This window comes from Chiloscyllium plagiosum, chromosome 24 (assembly GCF_004010195.1).
Source record: "Chiloscyllium plagiosum isolate BGI_BamShark_2017 chromosome 24, ASM401019v2, whole genome shotgun sequence".
Lineage (NCBI taxonomy): Eukaryota > Metazoa > Chordata > Chondrichthyes > Orectolobiformes > Hemiscylliidae > Chiloscyllium > Chiloscyllium plagiosum.
In genome coordinates this window covers 25,732,328-25,749,333 of record NC_057733.1, presented here as the reverse complement: position 1 = coordinate 25,749,333, position 17,006 = coordinate 25,732,328, and the positions used below count along the sequence as shown (strand labels likewise).

General features: G+C 40.6%; 1 protein-coding gene across 4 annotated transcripts in view; it reads right to left on the bottom strand.

Moving 5' to 3' along the window:
* The window catches only part of LOC122562098 (septin-9-like), a 322,559-nt gene that overhangs the window by 56,536 nt on the left and 249,017 nt on the right, over nt 1-17,006 (bottom strand). For all 4 annotated transcript variants that reach the window (XM_043714621.1, XM_043714623.1, XM_043714624.1 and 1 more), the window contains one exon: nt 9,681-9,869. In XM_043714621.1, the coding sequence (XP_043570556.1) occupies nt 9,681-9,869 (189 nt within the window). The remainder of the gene's footprint in view (nt 1-9,680; nt 9,870-17,006) is intronic.

Below are 17,006 nucleotides of genomic sequence, written 5' to 3'. Positions count from 1 at the left end.
ACTGACTGCACTTCAAAAAGAAAGTTCATCATTAGTTGTGAACCATGTTCACATCCCCTGAGGTCATATCATGAAAAGTTTACTAACTTCTGGATGGACCTGTATCCCTTAACTTCTGATTCCATCCCTAAACAGAAATTTAGATCATTTCTTTTCCCCAGGGAGGCTGGAAACATTTTGGTCTATGATTTCACCTCCTTTGTGACAGTTTATAAGGCATTAAAAACCATGCTTGCTGACTTGAAATGGAATCCCAATTTGTCTAGCACTTGCAAGCTAAGTTTGAATGGACTGGTCATTTTTTTTGGTTTAAGTAAAAGCAGTTGATGGTATTTCTGGCCTGGGAGATGAGTCCAGGCTGGAGTCCAGAGTGTGCAGGCAGTCTGATCCCAGCCTGGCCTGGAAGGATAGTCCCGGGGACGAGCCGCAGGCCAGAGCCCGAAGCAGGAGGCAGTCCGAGCCTGGGTTGGGTTTGGAGAGGAGTCCTCAGAAGCAAGCCCTGGAGGACAGTCCGGACCGGAGACCAGCGCATGGAGGTTGCCAGGCCTCATGTTCTGAAGACCATTGGGCATGGACACAGTGAAAATGACAGCAATTTAAGAATTTGCAAAGATACTTTTATTCTAATTCTGGACAGGCAGGTGGGCAGAGGGGGCGGGGTTGCCTTGCTAGTTAAGAATGAAATTAAATCTATGACACTGAATGACATAGGGTCAGATGATGTGGAATCTGTGTGGGTGGAGTTGAGGAACCACAAAGGCAAAAAAATGAGAGCTATGTACAGACCCCCCAGCAGCGGTCAGGACCAGGGACACAACAAGTACCAGGAAATAGACAGGGCATGTCAGAAAGACAAGGTCACGGTGCTCATGGCGGACTTCAACATGCAAATGGGCTGGGTGAATAATGTTGCCAGTGGATCCAAAGAAAAGGAATTCATGGAATGCTTCCAGGATGGCTTATTGGAAGAGCTTGTGATGGAGCTCATAAGGGAGAAGGCTATTCTGGACTTTATGCTATGTAATGAGCCAGACTTTATGAAAGATCTTAAAGTAAGGGAACATTGAGGAAGCAACGGAGTTTGAAAGACAGAAGACAAAATCTGATATAATGGTGTTATAGTTAAATAATGGTAATTACAGGGGCATGAGAGAGGAACTGACGAAAATTGACTGGAAGCAGAGCCTAGCGGGAAAGACAGTACAGCCACAAAGGCAGGGGTTTCTGGGTATAATTGAGGACAAAGTACACAATACATAGGTTCAAAAGAAAGATTATCCGGGGCAGGTGGGAATGGATTAGGCAGCCATGCCTGACAAAGGAAGCCAGGAAATGTATCAAAGAGAAAGACAGCTTATGAAGTGGCCAAGAGCACTGGGAAACCAGAAGATTAGGAAGACTACAAAAACAAACAGAGGATAACAAAGAGAGATATAAGAAAGGAGATTATCAAATATGAAGCTCACCAGTAATATTAGAAATGATAGTAAAAGTTTCTTTCAATACATAAGAAACAAGCGAGAGGCAAAAGTAGAAATTGGGCCGCTCCAAATTGATGCAGGAAGGCTAGTGATGGGAGATAAGGAAATAGCTGAAGAACTTAACTTTGCTTCAGTCTTCACAGTGGGAGACATGAGTAATATCCCAATAATTAAAGCGAGTCAAGGGGTAGAGTCGAGTATGGTAGCCATTACAAACGAGAAAGTGCTGGAAAACTAAAAGGTCTAAAAGTTGATAAATCTCCTGGCCTGGTTGGGCTACATTCTTGAGTTCTGAGGGAGGTGGCTGAAGAAATAGTGGAGGTGTTGGTTGTAATCTTTCAAAAATCACTCGAGTCAGGGAAAGTCCCCGATGATTGGAAAATCGGTGTTGTAACCCCCTTGTTCAAGAAAGGATCAAGACAAAAGGTGGAAAACTATAGGCCAATTAGCCTAACCTCTGTTGTAGGTAAATTTCTAGAATCCATCATTAAGGATGAGATTTCTAAATTCTTTGAAGTGCATGGTCAGCTTAGAACAAGTCAGCATGGATTTAGTAAGGGGTCATGCCTGATAAACCTGTTAGAATTCTTGGAAGAGGTAACAAGTAGGTTAGACCAGGGAAACCCAGTGGATGTTATCTACCTAGACTTCTAAAAGACCTTTAATAAGGTGAGGGCTCATGATGTTAGAGGTGAGATACTGGCATAATTGAGGATTGGCTGTCTGACAGAGGGTGGAGAGTTGGGATAAAAAGTTCTTTTTTGGAATGGCAGCTAGAGATAAGTGGTGTCCCACAGGGTTCATCGTTGGGGCTGCTGCTGTCCACGGTATATATTAATGATCTGGATGAAGGGACTGGGGACATTCTGGCAAAGTTTGCTGATGATATGAAGTTAGGCAGACAGGCAGGTAGTTCTGAGGAGGTGGGGAGGCTGCAGAAAGATTTAGGCAGTTTAGGAGAGTGGTCCAAGAAATGGCTGATGAAATTCAATGCGAGGTTTTGCATTTGGGGGAAAAAAAAGAATGCAGACATGGACTATTTTCTAAACAGTGAGACAATTCATAAAGCCAAAGTACAAAAGGATCTGGGAGTGCTAGTCCAGGATTCTCTAAAGGTTGGCTTTCAGGTTGAGTCAGTGGTTAAGAAAGCAAATGTAATGTTGTCATTTATTTCAAGAGGGTTGGAATGCAAAAGCAGTGATGTGCTACTGAGACTTTATAAAGCTCTGGTTAGGCCCCATTTAGAATACTGTGTCCAGTTTTGGGCCCCTCTCCTCAGGAAGGGCATACTGGCACTGGAGCGTGTCCAGCAGAGATTAAAACGGATGATCCCTGGAATGGTAGGCTAACATACGATGAACGGCTGAGGATCCTGGGATTGTATTAGAGTGTAGAAGGTTGAGAGAGATCTAATAGAAACTTACAAGATAATGGCTTAGAAAGGGTAGATGCTGGGAATTTGTTTCTGTTAGGCAGGGAGATTAGGACCCATGGGCACAGCCTTAGAATTAGAGGGGGGCAATTTAGAATGGAAATGAGGAGACATTTCTTCAGCCAGAGTATGGTGGGCCTATGGAATTCATTGCCACAGAGCACAGTAGAGGCCAATGCTAAATATCTTCAAGGCAGTGATTGATAAATTCTTAATCTCGCAAGGAATGAAGGGATACGGGGAGAGTGCGGGTAAGTGGCACCGAAATGCCCATCAGCCATGATTGAATGGCGGAATGGACTTGATGGGCCGAATGGCCTTATTTCCACTCCTACGTCTTATGGACTTTTGAGTACTTTTTAAAACTTTGTATCCTATGCCAAGTTGTTTTTCACTCTTTCAATTTTGTAACAAACACTTAAAGTATCTGTACCTGGTTACCGAACACCTAAGATGACACCAAAGTGCACATGACAATTAAAGTTATTCTATTCTAAAAATATTTGAATACTTATGTTAATTTGTCCTATCACCACAAATCCACCAACCTTTGTCACACTAGTTTCACTCATAGGAATTGATCTGCAGTTTAGGCTGAGGAACTGGGAGATAAAAAACTCGGATTACAGTGGATACTGCGATGACACCATACAGGTTTATACAGAGAGCTTACAACAGAAGTTCAATACAACAATAAAATTTATTGCCTGCTACTCAAACAGTTAGTTAAATTTAACCACCATTGAAATACACAAGTTGCATTACTACTGTATTTACTTCAGTTATTTCCTGTCTAACAAATTTGTTTAAGCAATACAATCAAGGACATCTTGTGTAGACAACAAGTACTAAGGGCTCACGAGATAAAGCCAACAACTGACAAATAGTGATTTGGGTTCAATCCCTGGTCATGCGACAAAATTTATCGAAAAGTCCATAGGGCAAGAAAGCTCAGATCCCAAGAGAAAAGAGCTTTAAATTTACAAGTCAACAACAAAATACGTGAAATAAAATGAGAGTTAAAAGTGTGACAAGCCATTATGTTGCCAAAAATGCTTTCAATTATTCAGTGGAGGCGAAATAATTTTCTTCATCAATAGTGTCCCTTGCGTTTCATCATACTAGAGTCCCCAATTACATTGCTCACTCTCAGTCACTGCTTATATTTTGCAATAGTCTATGCTCACATTTGCTCCTTTAAAACCTTTTCTTCAATGAAAATAACAAGCTCCAAATACCTCTTCAAAGTTTAGAGCCTCAAGTGATACAATCACCCTGAATGCTCTGACTCCTATTTGGCCTAACCAAGTCAGGACAGCACTGAAAATTAAATCATTACTATTGACAATAAAGAGAAAAATAAAAGCCAATTATCTTTGTGGGCGGCACAGTGGTTAGCACTGCAGCCTCACAGCCCCAGGGACCCAGGTTCAAATCCAGCCTTGGGTGACTGCCTGTGTGGAGTTTGCACATTCTCCTAGTGTCTGCATGGGTTTGGACTGTGGGAGGAAACATGTGCAGGTCAGTTGGATTGGCCATGCTAAATTACCCATAGTGTTAGGTCAGAGGGAAGTGGGTTACTCTTCAGAGGGTCAGTGTGGACTTATTGGGCCGAAGGGAATCTAATCTAAATATCTTTTTAAACTGGCTCACGCCAAAACAGCCATAAACTTCAGACTTCAAACAAAATATGCAAATATAGTATAGGAGACTGTGCATTGCTGATACACACATAAATCCCATTTTTTATTTTTACCATTATTAAAAACATCACAAGACTATGTCAAGTTAAACCTCTTCAGCCTAAAGTTTTGAATCTGGAAGGAAACATTGTCTTAAGGCAATGGGAACTCACTTCCAGCTCAGCTCCACATTTCTGTGCACTCCATACAACATTCCGCAGGTCACCATAAAAGGCAAAATATCAAATGATCAGTCTAAATCATTTGCCTAATGCAGACTACATGAATCATTCTATCTGGACCATGTGAACTTGGTTTAAATGCAGTGTTTTGCTTGCAAGCATTAATGGGTTATATTTCAAGCTATCATTGAAAACTGAACTCCTGGATATCTTCCAAAGATAATGCCTTGAATGGTAAGCTTCTTAACCTTTAATAACCCAAAGTTAAAAATGACAACTCCAGGTTATAGGCCGGCAGGTTTATTTGGAAATATGAGCTTTCGAAGCGCTGCTTCTTCCTCAGGTGGTTGTGGAGAAGGAGATTATAAGACACAGAATTTATAGCCAAATTGAAGAGCGTCATGGAGATGTGATGATACAATAAACAATTTTAGATCATGATTTGGAGATGCAGTGTTGGACAAAGTTAAAAATCACACAACACCAGGTTATAGTCCAACAGGTTTAATTGGAAGCACTAGCTTTTCGAGCACCGCTCCTTCATCAGGTATTTGTCCAATTAAACCTGTTGGACTATAACCTGGTGTTGTGTGATTTTTAATTTTAGATCAAGTCTTTTATCTTTTAGAATAGGATGTATCGGTTTCTGTTCTTTGATATGTAAATCCCAGAGCTTTTCTCACAATAGGTGGGCGGCACTGCTGCCTCACAGCGCCAGAGACCTGGGTTCAATTCATGCCTCAGGCGACTGTCTGTGTGGAGTTTGCACGTTCTCCCCGTGTCTGCGTGGGTTTCCTCCAGGTCCAAGGATGTGCAGGTTAGGTGAAGTGGCCATGCTAAATTGCCCGTAGTGTTAGGTAAGGGGTAAATGTAGGGGTATGAGTGGGTTGCGCTTCGGCGGGTCGGTGTGGACTTGTTGGGCCAAAGGGCCTGTTTCCACACTGTAAGTAATCTAATCTAATCTAATAAGTGCCACCTCAGCTCAGACAATGCATTAAGTTGTGAGGTCTGTCTGTGTGTTTCAATATTGTGTTAGACTGCTTCTATTACAAAAGTGGCATTTCCAGAGTTTTCCATGGATTCATACAGTTTTTGAGCAAAATAAAATATAATTCTGCAAAAACAAATTCACCCCATAAACATGTGTGTGGGAGAGACAGTAAGTGTGTGCATGCAGGTGTGTGCATATGAGAGAGAGTACGTGTGTGTAGGCTTGCTTAAGTGTGTGAGAGAGAGTGTAATGTGGTTTATGCCTGAGAGAGGGTGGGTGCACAAGAAAATCATAGAATCATAGAGACGTGCAGCATGGAAACAGACCCTTCGGACTAACTCGTCCATGCTGACCAGATATCCCAACCCAATCTAGTCCCACCTGTCAGCACCCAGCCCATATCCCTCCAAACCCTTCCTATTCATATAGAGTACGGGGGGGGGGTGCATGGGTATGAGACAGAGCTTGTGTATGCGAGAGGGGCCGTGTGCGCACGCATGTGTGCGTAGTGCAGTGGGGCCACCTGCAGTGTGACATGAACCCAAGGTCCCAGTTGAGGCCATTCCTGTGGATACTGAACTTGGCTATAAACTTCTTCTCGGTGACTCTGCATTGCTACTTGTGCCGAAGTCCACCTTAGAGGATGGTCACCCGAAGGTCCGAGGTTGAATGGTCCGGACTGCTGAAGTTTGCCCTGACTGGAGGGAACACTTCTGCCTGGCGATTATTGCGCGGTGTCCATTCATCCATTGTCATACTGTTTGCTTGGTCACATCAATGTACCATGCCTCAGGGCATCCTTGCCTGCAGCATGAGATAGACACCGTTGGCCGAGTGTTTGCCATGTACGTGGCAAGACATGTCCTCACACGTAAGGGTGATATCTGTGTGGACACGCTGATATGTCTAGCAGTGGCTGCAGTGACAAGGCTTTACGGTGTTGTTGTCCTGAAGGCTAGGCAGTTTAATAACCCAGATCATTAACAATTTACAAACACTGTTCATACATTCCCACTGAAATGCACAATTAAAATTTACAAAAAAGTATTCAGACCTTGGAGTGCATTTCATAGTCAGAGGTAAACAGGGTAGTGAAGGCAGCATTTGGTTTGCCTGCCTTTATTGGTCAGTGCATCGAGTATAGGAGTTGGCAGGTCATGTTGAGACTAATGTTCTGTACAGTTAGGCCACTATTGGAATACTGCGTTCAATTTAGGACTCCCTATATAGGAAAGATGTTGTGAAACTTGAAAGGGCTCAGAAACGATTTACAAGGATGTTGCCATGGTTGGAAGGTTTGAGCAATGGGGAGAGGCTGAATAGGCTGAAGCAGTTTTCCCTGGAGCATCGGAGGCTGAGGTGAGAGCTTCTAACAGTTTGTAAAATCATGAGGGGCATGGATAGGGTAAATAGCCAAAGTCTTTTCTTCTTCATAAGGGAGTCCAAAACTAGAGGGTGTAAGTTTAAGGTGAGAGAGGAAAGATTTAACAGAGACCTAAGGGACAACCTTTTCATGCAGAAGGTGGTGAGTGTATGGAATGGCCTGCCAGAGGAAGTGATGGAGGCTGATACAATTACAACATTTAAGATGCATATAAATGGGTATATGAATAGGGAGGGTTTAGAGCATTATGAGCCAAATGCTGGCAAAGGGGGCAAGATTAATTTAGGATATCTGGTCAGCATGGACAAGTTGGACCGAAGGGTGCACGTCTGTGTTGTACATCTCTACGTCAAAAAATGAAAAGTAAAGGAACTTCAATTTTGAAAGTAGAGTCTGTGGTAGCAACTGTATTCTGAACTCATTTCGCATAAGCTGAATAGAGGGATCCTCAATATTGTGGTGTACTTTTGGATGACTTTTAAAGTCAATCATCTCATGGTCACTGCACCAATGTAAAACTTTAAAGGTAATGTCACCTGCTTCAGCTTTCTGCCTTTTTTAAGGCAAACTGATTACATGGCATTAGAATATGTTCCAGGTACGCAGCAAGTCATCACGCAGTAATGAAAGAATTGGCAAGTCTTCGGCTTTTAAGTTATATTGCTCAGGAAAAGAGAGGCTCCTGGCCAATGATAAATTATTTTAAGTGTCTCGTATAAAAGGAACAATCATGATAAGGATAACTGACACCTTGAAACAATGGCCTATCTTGTAAATGAACCAGGCAGCCGATCAGACGAAGCCATGGTAAGAACCCAGTTTTATTCTTTTATGTTTGTAAGGCTTTCGACCATAGAAGTTATGCTGAGGCTGGAAACAAAGGGGGTTAAGTCATCAAATCTTGGATTGTACGCTAAAAGTGCACACCAGTTGCAAGATCTATAGATGCCCAGATGAGAGATTCACTTGCTAAATAAAATCGCTGCTGTTATCACCACCATCAAGGCAGCAGTCAAAAATAAAAATGACTATTCTTAATGCACCTCAAGAGCTAAAGCCATGGGCCCTCCCCAAACCCCTTAAGCCTTCAAACTTAGTCCAATATTTGCTAAGATCATGCAGAACTGATTACTCTGCATTCCCACCACCTGTTGAAACCTTTCACCCCTTTGCTGATTAAGAATCTACCCACTTCTGGGCAAAGAATTTACTTCCTTTGCCTTTCAAGAAATAGCTTTCCAAAGACTCACTACCCTCAAAACAAATATTCTCATCCCTGCCTTACATGTGGGATCTCTTATTTTTAAACAGTGACTCCTCGTTCTAAAATGCTCCTGAGTCTAACATGGCAGCAGAATAGCAACACAACGCAAGGGCTCCTTCCTGGAGCTCATCTGCTCTATTCACTTTTTCTTTTCTTCTTTTTTCACTGCTTTCTTTTCTGACTTTGATCTATTCATCTTCTACGGAGAGCAGGTTTGTGCAGCATGGAGGAGAGCGAGTGCAGCACGCGGGAGATTGAGTCATCGCGGGGAGAACGAGCCCAATTTGGCAGTGAGAGAAGTCCCCCAGCATTTGCAGCAGTGGCAAATGCAGGGGAGACCAAACGGATCTTCTTGGTGCCGTCCAGAGCGTGGCAGCAACTAGGGGCCTGGATCTGGACTGCAATGGTCAGAGCTCAAGCCCAATGTGGGAAGAGCGAGACCAACATAAAAGTGAGGGAGGTCCCCCAACATCTGCTGTGACAGCAAGAGCAGGCAGCCCGGGGTCTCCCATAGAGCTGGCCAAAGCAGAGAAGAGCGGCTAAGGCAGTGGAGAGGGGGGTCCTTAGAGGGAATGCAAGCGCAGCATGTCCAAGCACTTAAAGACTTCATTTCTCTATTTTTCTACTTTGTTGTACCTAGATACTTTTGGACTTAAGATAGTGCTGGGAATGGTGACACTGTACACTTCTCACTGTACTCACAGGTATTTCTGTACTAAAATACACATGATAATAAAATCTAATCCTAACTTTAAAATTTCACACAAAACATTCTCTCTATATGCACCTTGTACAAGTTCCCAAAATAGAATTTCACATAACTCACTATTCAAATACCAACTCTGGCCCAAACTCTTTGAAGGTTTGACTGGAGATTGATAGCTTTCTGATAACCAAAGTAGTAAAAAGGTTTTGGAGAGTAGTGGGGATAAGAGACATTGCAGTGGTCAAACAGCCATGGTTGTATTAAAAAGGCAGAGGGGACTCAATGGGCTAAAACAGCTATTCTTTTCCTATGCCCCCATAACCATTTTGATCTCAAAGATATTTCTAGATTGCTTATTTCAAACGAACAAGCTTCAATTCTGTTGTGCATCAGAAGTAGCTTAACCAAACTGACTTAAGCCCATGATTCAAATGGTCTCTTGCATAAGTATCCCACATTGCGCAAGCATGCAAGGCCAATCCAATGTCTATTGTGTTAAATTCAAAGTATTTGATCATCAGGTTAATTAAAGCAAACCTTTGTTCTTTGATAACTTACCTACAACCATTATATTGAATTCAAACCCTTGCTTCATAGCTTTCCTTCTCATCTGTTCAAGAATTGAATCAATGCCCACATATCCAAAATTTTCAAATTCTGGCTTCTCATTTTGCATGGACTGCTTTACGGTAGCGTCTCGAGAAGATTCAGACATAATGCTGGGCTTGATCGAGCTATTTTCTGCACCTACCAGTATGGAAAAAAAAAGAAAAAAGCAATTCATACATATATATATACACATACACAGATCAAATTATTGTGACAAAAATCATAGTAATGCTATAAATGCAAATGAGTTAATCCCTGAGAGAGATTAGGGGAGAAAACTAATGAACTAGTAGCAGCTAAGAGTTGCACAGAAACTGGTTTTAGAATGCCAAGATAAATATCCAAGGTCAAAATACACACATCCAAACACTACTCAAAATGGCCTATTGGGACTCTTTCTGTTCTCAGTAACTGGTTTTCTCATAGATGACGACAAACCAGGAAGTCCAATAGTTGAGAATTGTCATACAAGAGGCAAGGGTGGACACAGTAACTTTGAAACTCTATTTTGTACTTCCTGAAGTATCAAACTAATCTAGTTTTCTAACTTCAAAAAATAGTCATTCAAGGAGGACAAGAGGAGGACCTCTTGCTGCAGGTACAAACACATTAAAAATGTCAAGGAAACTGAACCCCTTAAAAAAATTGCATATGTTTTCATTACACTCCAAATATAGCTGCTACAAAATATTAGATTTTTGGAAGGAGGTGAAGCAAAATTATGTCAACAATATGACATTTCAAGAAAAAGTTAAAGGAGTTGCTACAAAATTTAAAATTGTAGCATTTGAGACCATTTGAACACGGAGACGTGTTCAAGCTTTTTATCACTAGATATTACTCAGTTCCCCAATATTTTACCTTTGGGCACAATTAACAAATTAGAGGAAATTTATTATTACAATTAATTATTATACAAACTATGGTCATATTTTAAAATGAGCCCCAGTGCTGTGAGAACAGTTGGCAAACCATTGATGAAATTCTCAGTAACATTCCAAATACATCATTGTAGTCAAACAGTTTTATCATTGAGATAGAGATCCTAAGATTAAAATGTTTTTGCAATTTTAACCATCAATATGGTAATTGGACACTGCACTTAAATTTCCTCTTAGTTATAACATTATGATGCAGATTCCAAGAGATTTGCTAATCTTCACACTGCAAAGTTTGAAAAGAACGTTTTCTTAATGCAAGTACCACTTAAGATCACAGGGATCTCAAAAATCTTGCATGCTAACTATAACTTCAATACTCTCCCTATTCTACATTCTCTCTCCTCCCCTCCTCAATTCAGGTTCTGAATCAGAGGAGCATTTTTAGGATTGAAGTTTCACATAAACAAATTATTTATAAAAGCTTTTGCTGGACAAACAAATAGAAATGGCCATCACCTTGATAGACTTTTTACTGAATACAAGAGGACCACTATTAATACCAAGCATATACTGTACATACCTATGCAGAAGGTAACATGGGATATTATACCACAGAGCACCAATTGATTGAGGCGAACAAAAATTTTAAAACAAATATGAATAAAGCATTGATTTATTCTGAAAGCAGTGATCTTTATTGGATAAAGATATTTTCTCTCTGCAGAGAAATATACAGAAACCGGACTTCTCAGATTAAGTCTCTACAATCTTGTAGTTAATCTCATTGTTGGTTAGTGGCCTTATAGTGTTCTTCAGGATTTTGCATTGGAATGTGTTGTGATTAGAAAAAGACTGACAACATCTTCTAAAGATATCTAGGACCTTTCTGAAAACAGCAAACAGTTATGTATCTTAAATCAGAGTGAAGGATGTGTTTTTGGTGTGCAAAATGTCTGAACCAGGTTAGCCAATTAAAATCATTAACACCACCAATTCAGGGACTGAAAATAAATTGACAGATTTAAAAAGGCCACAACAAGATTTTAAAATCTCCAACAATTATTAAAACCTAAAGAGATGGAGGTGTCATACTGCAGGAGTTAATTTTTAGTGCCAAGGAGGGAGGAAGTTAAGAAGTAACAAGCTGTTAAACCTTAGAATGGACAAGTGAAAGCTTTGCGTATAATTAACACCATGTCTATGGCACAAATGCAGCCATTTTGCCCCATTCACGTCTCAATGCTGACACTTTTAAAAAAGATACGGCATAACCTCTACAGCAATAGGGCAATACAGTCAGTAACTTCCTGATCTTGATGTTTAAAATGTTGACTGTGCAATGGCTAACAGTTATTTTCCAATTTGCATATCCACAGTTTTGATTACCAATAGCCCATTACTTTTAGTGGAAAATCCAAGCTACTGAGCGTGGCAATTATAGTAATATTGACATGTTAGCAAATATTTTCATAACAGATTTCAGGTATTTAAAAAATATATAATTTAATAAATTTTCTATGCTCTGACTTTAATATTCTTTATACATTTCGAAGCAAATTTAATTGAAACATTATGCATCAGAAGAATTCTTGGAAAATGATATTACATAATCTATACAATCTTGAAAAATTACACAGATACTAAAGGCCATCAATTAGCATTCTTGGAAATTCTTAGAATTCTTTAAGATGCATCTTTACAGACAACTAATCAAGTGGTAATGTTGAATGGTTTTGACATAATTCATTCAAGGTACTCAGGATGTAAGCTTCAAATTTACAACCTGATCCACAACCTGAGCTACAAATCTTCTCCAAAATCATATTCCAAATATTCATATACAGTTCAGACTGCCTATAGTTTTGAATTCAGCTATAGTTTCATAGAGAATTGAACTCTGCAACTGATATTAAAAGTAAAAGGGTACAATAGGTAGGAAACAAGAAATCAGATATTGGATTACAGAACATTGTTGATTTCACAGAAAATATCATAATCCAAGCACCTTATTTACTGGAATCACTGAAAATGACAATATTTGCATCAAAAATTAATAAAGGATTTTGATAAGAAGCCAATTTTAAAAAAAAATCTGGTTTTAGTTCACTTAAATGGTACACTGATGGGTTATATTTCCAGTCCAATATCTCTATTACAACTCTATTTTCTTCAGATGACTTATTTATAGTGATACAATACAGGAAATGCAGGGGTAGAACTAGTCATATCACTACCTTTGATAGCACACACCTTGTAAAACAGAATTTTGTTGGTATAGTATAGTTTAAAATTTAGACTGCTGGATCCATTTTTATTTTCAAGATTCCAGTCAATGGATCTTTTTGTAAAAGGTAGCCAGCCTTAAAGCAAAGACAGACAAGTAGAGTTGTGATACTTTATCAGCCAATATACTGTATATTTGAATAGCAGAATAGGCTTGAGGGCTGCTTGTATAAACTGATACAAGAAGGAAATACGCAGAGAAAAAAATGAGGTACGAAGGTAATCTGGCCAAAAATATAAAAGGATAGTAAAAGCTTTTTTAGGTATGTGAAAGGCAAAAAAATGGTTAAGACTAAAATTGGGCCCTTGAAGACAGAAACAGGGGAATATATTACGGGGAACAAAGAAATGGCAGAAGAATTAAATTGGTACTTCAGATCTGTGTTCACTGGGGAAGACACAAGCAATCTCCGAGGTAACAGTGGCTGAAGGAAACTGAACTGAAGGGAATTTATATTTGCCAGGAATTGGTGTTGGAGAGACTGTTAGGCCTGAAGGTTGATAAGTCCACGGGGCCTGATGGTCTACATCCCAGGGTACTGAAGGAGGTGGCACGAGAAATCATGGATGCGTTGGTGATTATTTTCCAGAGTTCAATAGATTCGGGATCAGTTCCTGCGGATTGGAGGGTGGCTAATGTTGTACCACTTTTTAAGAAAGAAGCGAGAGAGGAAGCAGGAAATTATAAACCAGTTAGTCTGACCTCAGTAGTGGGAAAGATGCTGGAGTCTATTGTAAAGGATGAAATTACAACACATCTGGTCGGAATGCCGGGCACTGACCAGTGGGGTACCGCACGGGTCAGTACTGGGACCGCAGCTTTTTACAATCTATCTTCAGGATATACAAGATGGTATTCGCAATAACATTCGCAAATTTCATCAGCTGGGTGGCAGGGTGAAATGTGATGAGGATGTTAGGAGATTACAGGGTGACCTGGACAAGTTAGGTGAGTGCTCAGATGCATGGCAGATGCACTTTCACGTGGATAAATGGATCCTTATCCACTTTGGTGGCAAGAACAGGAAGGCAGATTACCACCTAAGTGGAATCAATTTAGGTAAAGGGGCAGTACAGAGAGATCTGGGGGTTCTTGTACACCACTCAATGAAGGTAAGCATGCAGGTACAGCAGGTAGTGAAGAAGGCTAATAGCATGCTGGCCTTCATAACAAGAGGGATTGAGTATAGAAGCAAAGAGGTCCTTCTGCAGCTGTACAGGGCCCTGGTGAGACCACACCTGGAGTACTGTGTGCAGTTCTGGTCTCCAAATTTGAGGAGAGACATTCTGGCTATTGAGGGAATGCAGCGTAGGTTCACGAGGTCAATTCCTGGAATGGCGGGATTACCTTACACTGAAAGACTGGAGCGACTGGGCTTGTGTACCCTTGAGTTTAGAAGACTGAGAGGGGATCTGGTTGGGACATATAAGATGATCAAAGGATTGGACACTCTGGCGGCAGGCAACATGTTTCCGCTGCGGGGTGAGTGCCGAAACAGAGGACACAGCTTAAAAATACGGGGTAGACCATTTAGGACAGAGATGGGGAGAAACTTCTTCACCCAGAGAGTGGTGGCTGTGTGGAATGCTCTTCCCCAGAGGGCAGTGGAGGCCCAGTCTCTGGATTCGTTTAAGAAAGAGTTGGATAGATCTCTCAAGGATAGTGGAATCAAGGGTTATGGAGATAAGGCAGGAACAGGATACTGATTAAGGATGATCAGCCATGATCATATTGAATGGTGGTGCAGGCTCGAAAGGCAGAATGGCTTACTCCTGCACCTATTGTCTATTGTCTATTATCTATTGTCTAAAAGGCAATATATATGGTTATGACTTCCATAATGTAACATAAGGATATTCAATTATAACAGCCATCTCAAGAAGAATAGGCTTTAAATCTCACCAATTTCATTCCTATTCAGGGAAGAAAATGTTTTTAAAAATCTCAATAGCTGCATAATGTTTCTTTTCTGAAGGTTTACACTTTTAGGTTTACACTTTTACAAAATAAGAACCAGGAGCAGGAACAGGCCATCTGGCCGTTCAAGCCTGCTCCACAATTCAATAAGATCATGGCTGCTCTTTTTAAGGCTTCAGCTACACTTACCCACCCTCTCACCATAAACCTTAATTCCTTTTCTGGTCAAAAAAGTCTTTAAAAACAGTCAATAAAGAATTTTTTGTTAAAATTTTGAGGGTTCACACAACAGAAGTAATTGTATTTATAAACCTAGAGAAGCTGAAGTAACATATCCAAATACATATAACCATTTTAAAAAATCCTGTCTTGATTATACATTGGCCAGTACGACATATTCGTTGTGAAAATATTTCAATCTCTCCAAATAAACCTTGGAGTGCAGGTTCATAGTTCCTTGAAAGTGGAGTCTCAGGTAGATAGGATAGTGAAGGCGGTGCTTGGTATGCTTTCTTTATTGGTCACAGCATTGAGTACAGGACATTGTTTAGGCCACGTTTGGAAAACTGTGGGCAATTCTGGTCTCCTTCCTATTGGAAGGATGTTGTGAAACTTGAAAGTGTTCAGAAAAGATTTACAAGGACGTTGCCAAGGTTGGAGGATTTGAGCTACAGGGAGAGGTTGAATAGGCTGGGGCTGTTTTCCCTGAACCGTCAGAGGCTTAGGCGTGACCTTACAGAGCTTTATAAAATCATGAGGAGCTCAAATAGGATAATAGACAAGGTATTTTCCCTGGGATTGGGGAGTCCAGAACTGGAGGGCATAGGTTTAGGGTGAGAAGGAAAAAAATTGAAAAGCGACCTAAGGAGCAACTTTTTCACAGAGGGTGGTGCGTGTATGAAATGATCTGCCGGAGGAAGTAGTGGAGGCTAGTACAATTACAAAAATGTACAAGTCATCTGGATGTGTATACGAATAGGAAGGGTTTTAAGGGATATGGGCCAAGCGCAGGCAAAGGGGATTAGATTAGTTTAGGCTATCTGGTCAGCATGGACAAGTTGGACTGAAAGGTCTGTTTTCGTTCTATATGTCTCTTTGACTCTGACTCAAAAAGATGACGACAATATCAGAGTCAGTCAGATTTTTCCTCCTCCATAAATGCACACTAACCCTTTGCAAGTATATATAGTTTTAGTGTGACATAATGAACCCCAACAAAACTAAAGTCAATGGGAATCAGGGAGAAAGTTCTCCACTGACTGAAGTCATATATGGCACAAAAAGAATGTGATGGTGATTGTTGGAGGTCAATGATCTCAGATTCAGGACATTACTGCAGGAGTTTCTCAGGCTAAAGGTTCAACTAACTTCAGTTACTTTATCAATAACTCCCTGACTCTCCAAATTCAGTCCACCATCTACCAGGCACAGGTCAGAAGCTTCCTAGTATCCTCCCCACTTGCCTGAGTATAGCTCCAATATTCAAGTAGCTTGAAATGAACCAAGTCACTTGATTGGCCACCCATCCATCACCTTCAACCTTCATTCCTTTTGCCAAAGTACACTGACAATAATGTGTACAATTTACAAGATGCACTGGTGCAACTCACCAAGGCTCCTCCAATAGCACCTTCCAAACCCACAATTTCTACCACCTAGATAGAGGAGTTCAGCAGATACATGGGAACACTACAACTTGAAGTTCCTTTCCAACCCATACACCATCCTGAGATGAAAGTATGTATATTGCTGTTCCTTCACAAAATCCTAGAACTCTCTTCATAACAGCCCTATGTCTTTACAGTCCAAGGAGACAGCTCAAAACTCCCCTCTCCAGAGCAATTAGAAATCGGCAATAAATTTTGCAAAGCCAGGGATGCTCACATTCCATGAATGAAAAATGGCATTTTTTCTTCTGAAGATATCCCAACATCAAATATTTCCAGATCAACACAGACACAGGTCAGTTTTCATTCTCCCTTCCAAGATTTCAGCAATATTCAAATTTGATCTTATTAGGAAGATCTTAAATATTAACTCTGAGTTTCTAAAGTTGGGATAGTCCATCACCAACTACTTTGGCTGCTGTTCTCGACAATGCATTGCAGAAAGTAACATAGAAAATTAAGTTCACTCATTTGAAAGTAATTGAGAAGGTATGGAAATGGTTGGGGAAAAGGGTATATAGAAATA